Below are 5,114 nucleotides of genomic sequence, written 5' to 3' on the forward strand. Positions count from 1 at the left end.
CTTAGGATTTGATTCACGATTTTATGTGGGACAACATGTTCTCAAACCAGCCTAAAGAAACACATCATCCCGCACATCCTCTCACCGCCTAGAAATAAGAAGCTTCAAATGTGGCACTGTAGCACTAATATAAACATGCCGCCACCGGCACAGTAAACTTCCACATATAAGTTTGAAGAAAACACAAAAAAGCCCACCAAAACACCAAATTATAAAAATAAAACACACCATCTTCTCCACATGCCAAACCAAATAACAAAAAAAAAATTAAAAGCCCAACAGCACCGACGGGACAACGAAGCACACTCAACCCTTCAAATGTTGTATCAATCTAGAGCTCATTGCTCTTCCTGACAATGTACTAACTAGTGTACAATGTATTTGTGGACCAGATTTCATATTCCAAACATTGATTCTTCTTTATATAGCAAATCAGATAATTTCTAGACCAAATTGCACACTCTAATTTAGATATTTTGGAACACATGCAGATTTTATTTTGCACGAAATCAGACAAATTTTTACCTTTTTAACAGATCCATCACAATGCAAGTACAAAAATACCCTTCAAAAATTGCTTTGAGATCAAGATTTTTTTAAGAGGGCGTAGTAACAAAAGATACACAACAACAGGAAACAAGCAAGAACGACTGTTTATTATTAGCAACAAAAGGTCAGAAAACAAAGTGAATGACAAGACCCGTGTGATGACCAAGACAGATTTATGTGCTCAAAGGGGATAATTTGATCAAGGCATTAAGGAATTCAGCATCTTCGTAACTGCGGACTAAGGTAGGAACAACCCTGCTTGGGTGTTTGCAGCATGTGCATCTTCTGGTCAGCCACCCATCTGGCAAACTCTGACGGAATTTCATGCTTCCCATACACAAGGAGTTATCCAAACCTGAACCAATAACAGCGCTCTGGTATGGAGTCAGGTTTTTCAGCACTTGCGAGGAGTACTAATCTGAAAATCTGCTAAAAGCATCCCTGCCCACACCATCTACTTTGTTCTTTTTAGCCTACAAAATAAATAGACGCTTTAAAGAGAAAACATCGCAGAGAAAGATAACACGCCCCGTAGCTACCAGGAAAAAATTTAATGCATTTTTGCATCTAGCTAGTACGAAATGTAGAGGGTGGGGCAGGGTGCAGAGGATATATAGAACAAAAACTATGTTCACTAGTGAGGAGTCCTCAAAAGTGGCTGAAATTTCTTTTCAAGTATTTCACGGACTGCATTCCTGCCTCACAAAAAAGCACACAAGAACAAATGAAGGCGCATGAATCACAGAAATAAACAAAAAAGTTCATTATGATGTCATAATGGAGGGGGAGAACTGTTTGATGCAGAAACCAAACAGTGCATCATCTAAGGCTTTGTTCCTCCTTGGAAAGCTCAATGCCTGCACAAATGACAACTAGAAGAAATGAACCAAAGCCGATTAGACCAAAAACGAAGCTACATTCATAAGATATAAGATCAACTGGTTTAGGTAGTATTTGAAAATTCAGAGAACTGATATGATATACAACATAGAAGGCTTATTTTGACGCGTCGCGACCAAAGGTGCGGTCAGTGGTATGAAACAAGACAACTTTGACGTGAACATTATGACAGCTAATAACATATACTTTGTTTTACTTCAGTAAGCTCTACATTGTTTCTGAATCTGCAAAAAGAATGACTATTGATGGCATGACTTTGTTGTGTCAATAACAGTAATAGCTAAGTAGAGTAACAAATTAAAACATCATTGAAGGTACAGGTATTGCTAATTCAAACCAAAATATAATGAACTGCTATTGATAGACAAAAAAAATATAATTATATCCAGGCTCTGCTCATATCATATACCTCTAAGTATGACTAATTATATTGGGGCTCTAGTAATTATATACTCCCTCCGTCCGAAAAAGCTTGTCCCTCAAGTGGATGTATCTAGCATCATCCATTTGAGGGACAAGCTTGGGACCAGCTGAGGGAGTATGTAAGTATCACTTAGAGCACTGAACTCTTTCATTTTCAGATACGCGGAAGGAAAACCATTGTTCTACCCAGATTAACCAACTGGGTGAAATCATGCAAATCGCTTGATGTGCTGCTTTGTTTGTCAGTTCATAATGAAGGATAGACCACATTAAGATTTAAGAATCATCACCCCCAAAAACATATGAATAGGAGACTACGAGGCCCCTTGCTTAAAAAGTTCTTCACCTTATAACGCTGTGTGGGCCAGGTAAACAAGAAGCGCTCCATTTCTGAATTATTCAGTGTGTGTGCAGTAGCAACAAAAGCATAATAATCTAAAAAACTAAATCAATTGGAGGCCCACAAAATAAACTCTTGTACTAAACCACGGCTATAGGAAGAGTGCACAACGAAGGATCCACAGCTACGTGTGTTGTGTGCATCCCAGTTACATCGCCGGAGGACCGCTAAGATGTCGGTTAACTGAACCAAGCCTCGGTTCCAACAGAAAGCAGAGTTGCTGCTGAAAAAGTCTACCAAGAACAATCGAGTATGGCAAAAAATCCCTACAAACTAAAGGAGGCAGACCCACACTCCTCTCAGCCTAGCGTGGAAGCGTATCAAAGCATTCAATCAGGCGTCAAAAATCGCTGATAGCTCGCTGTGCTGCGGGAAAGACCAACAATAGCCGGTGCCATTGCTGATCGGCTGTGTGGTGGGCCTGGATGTGGCGTGGTCGGGCGAGAAGCAGCCGTAGCTGTCCAGCGTCGATGCCTCACTGACTTGTGACGACTCTGGTGTGGCCCAATCTTGGCCAGGGAGGAGGAAGGTGGTGTCATAGGAGGAGGTCAGGGCGGACGGCTGGAAGGCCCAAGCGCCGGTGTTATCTCTCAAGGGTGTCGTGGCATTGTAGCAGCTCAGCTCGGAGGTGGCTGGTGAGACGAAGCCATAATTTCCCAGTAGTACCGTCGACGTGTCGCTCAGGTCCGAATTCCCTGGCATGGGCCAATCTTGGGCGGGGCGGAGGAAGGCGGTGCGGTCCAAGGTCAGGGCGTGGTCGGCGGCCATGGAGAAGCTGGGAATCAGCGGTGTGGCTGTGTGTGCTATGCGTACCGGTGGTTCTTGAGGCTCCTCTGGTTCGTGCTCTGCCTGCGGCCGCTGGGCTGAAAGCAAGTATGCTTCTTGAATCTCCGATGTAGCAACAAGTGCGGGCGGATTTGGTGCGGCAGGAGGCAGACCGAACTGCAGGCATCGCCTCACGCGGGCCGAGGAACCCTCGACGGAGCGCTCGTTCGCGGCCGCCGCCTTCCTCTTGGATCCCGACATCGACGACGACCCAGACGAAATCGTCTTCGAGGCGGACCGGCCGGCACGACGCTTCTGGTAGATTTTGCAGAGGACGGGCATGGCCTCGCCGCGGCGGGGTTCTTGTTGGCTGAACTCGAGCATCAGCCAGCCGTTCTTGGGCTCGTAGGTGAAGGATTGGCGGTACCCGACGGCGGCGCCGCCCCCGTCGAGCACGACGCACCGCGCCTTCTCCGAATGCCAGGTGCCGGCCCCACCCGCGACGGCGCGGCACCTGCGGGTGTCCCGGCTGCTCTGGGCCCGCACGGAGGTGAAGAAGTACCACTCCCTGCCCTCGCCGTCGCTCCTCGCCGAGGCGGGGAGGAGGCCGCTGACGAGCGCGGCGGGCTCGGCCGCGTACACGTCCGCGTTGTGGATGTACCGGGCGTCGGCGGCGTGGAGCGAGGACCCGGAGCTCTTGCGCTGGAGGTGGATTGTTATGAGATCGGCGTCGCCGGGTGCGAAGATGAGGCCACGGGGCCAGTCGGGCGCACGCGGGGACGCCATGAGAGGAGGAGGGACGGAGCGAGCCAGCTAGGGTTTGACGGCGCGTGCGCGGGAGAGGGATGGAAAGAAGAGGGGATCTGCGCGGTCGAAGGCTTTCCTTTTGAAATTTGGTTCGGGGACGGGAAAACGCGTGCGAAAGTGAAAACGAGGAGAGCGGTGACGTAGGTGAGCTCGGTTTGTTTTGTAAGTTTTTTTCTTTCTTTTTGGAAATCTTATTATCTGGCTGACATTCTCATGGAAGTCCCAGTGAACGCCCAGCCACCATTCCATCCTTTTGCATGAATCTTGAAGCACTTTACTCGACACTTCAGCCGAAAGGGATCGTTCGCTCTGTGTGCTTTCTACCGCGAACACCCTCACACCACAGGAGGCTTAGGACCAGTTATATCTGCTTATTTGTCGGGCGGGGCCTACCGAAACCTGATGCAAAAAACCCAGGCCCAAGCCTGGCCCATCACGTTAAAAGCCCGCCGGACCTTGGGCCGGGCCTTTTCGTTAACACGCGAATACGACAGGCCCAGGCCCGGCCTGGCCCGGTCATCGGGCCTGGCCCATGGACAAGGTCTAGGCCCAGTTCTTTTGTCAAAATCTCGGGATTCTCCCAGAGTCCGATCCCTATCCAGCTTTTCCCATAATTTTTTAGCCTCATTTATTTTACAATTCTGTCTAATTAGACCCTAACTAGATAGGAGTGTAAAACAAATAGGGCTCAAACCTCAAAGATTCCGGAAAAAGCTGGGTAGGGGTCGGATTCTGTTACAATCCCCAAATTCTGGCAAAAGAAATGGGCCTTATCCTCTCACCCCACGCGCCGCAAACTCCAGTCCCCATTTCACCCATCCCTTCTCCTACTCCTCGACGGCGACGTGACAAGGCAATGGTGGCACAGGCACCTCCTCCACGACGACGACGCGACATGGCAACGTTGGTGCGGCGAGAGACTACGGTGGCGCGACACCTCGATGTATCAGAGTGGCTCCCGCGAGGGGTCCAGCCAGGGCTACAAGGGGGGCGTTAGGCTCCTCCCCTTCTTCGTCGTCGTCGACAACGCCTACCCAGACAACAACCTCCCTGTCACACACTAGTACAGCGAGGTGCTAAACAAACGGTTTTTAACCCCTTTCGCGACGGCATTTGAAACCGTCGCCAAGTGAGTGTGGGCGATGGGGGGTCCTTCCCACACGACCCAGAAACCGTCAGGGATATGCCCTCCTAGCACACACGCTCGGTAAAATAAGGTCATGTGCGACCGGCGAGCACTCAAATACATAAATACGTACAGTAATGCTTA

The 5,114-nt window shown here is 49.0% G+C and overlaps 1 protein-coding gene across 1 annotated transcript; it reads right to left on the reverse strand.

The window, feature by feature from the left end:
* Window positions 1-1,990: 1,990 nt before the first annotated feature.
* Window positions 1,991-3,875, reverse strand: LOC123058178 (uncharacterized). Its single transcript, XM_044480989.1, has one exon. The coding sequence runs from the start codon at window positions 3,821-3,823 to the stop codon at window positions 2,606-2,608; it is 1,218 nt and encodes a 405-aa protein (XP_044336924.1). The 5' UTR covers window positions 3,824-3,875; the 3' UTR covers window positions 1,991-2,605.
* Between the last annotated feature and the right edge of the window lie 1,239 nt (window positions 3,876-5,114).

Source organism: Triticum aestivum, chromosome 3A (assembly GCF_018294505.1).
Source record: "Triticum aestivum cultivar Chinese Spring chromosome 3A, IWGSC CS RefSeq v2.1, whole genome shotgun sequence".
Lineage (NCBI taxonomy): Eukaryota > Viridiplantae > Streptophyta > Magnoliopsida > Poales > Poaceae > Triticum > Triticum aestivum.

Bases quoted from the DNA above. Each gene is read 5' to 3' on its own strand.
- LOC123058178 (XM_044480989.1), bottom strand. From the start codon at position 3,823: ATGGCGTCCCCGCGTGCGCCCGACTGGCCCCGTGGCCTCATCTTCGCA.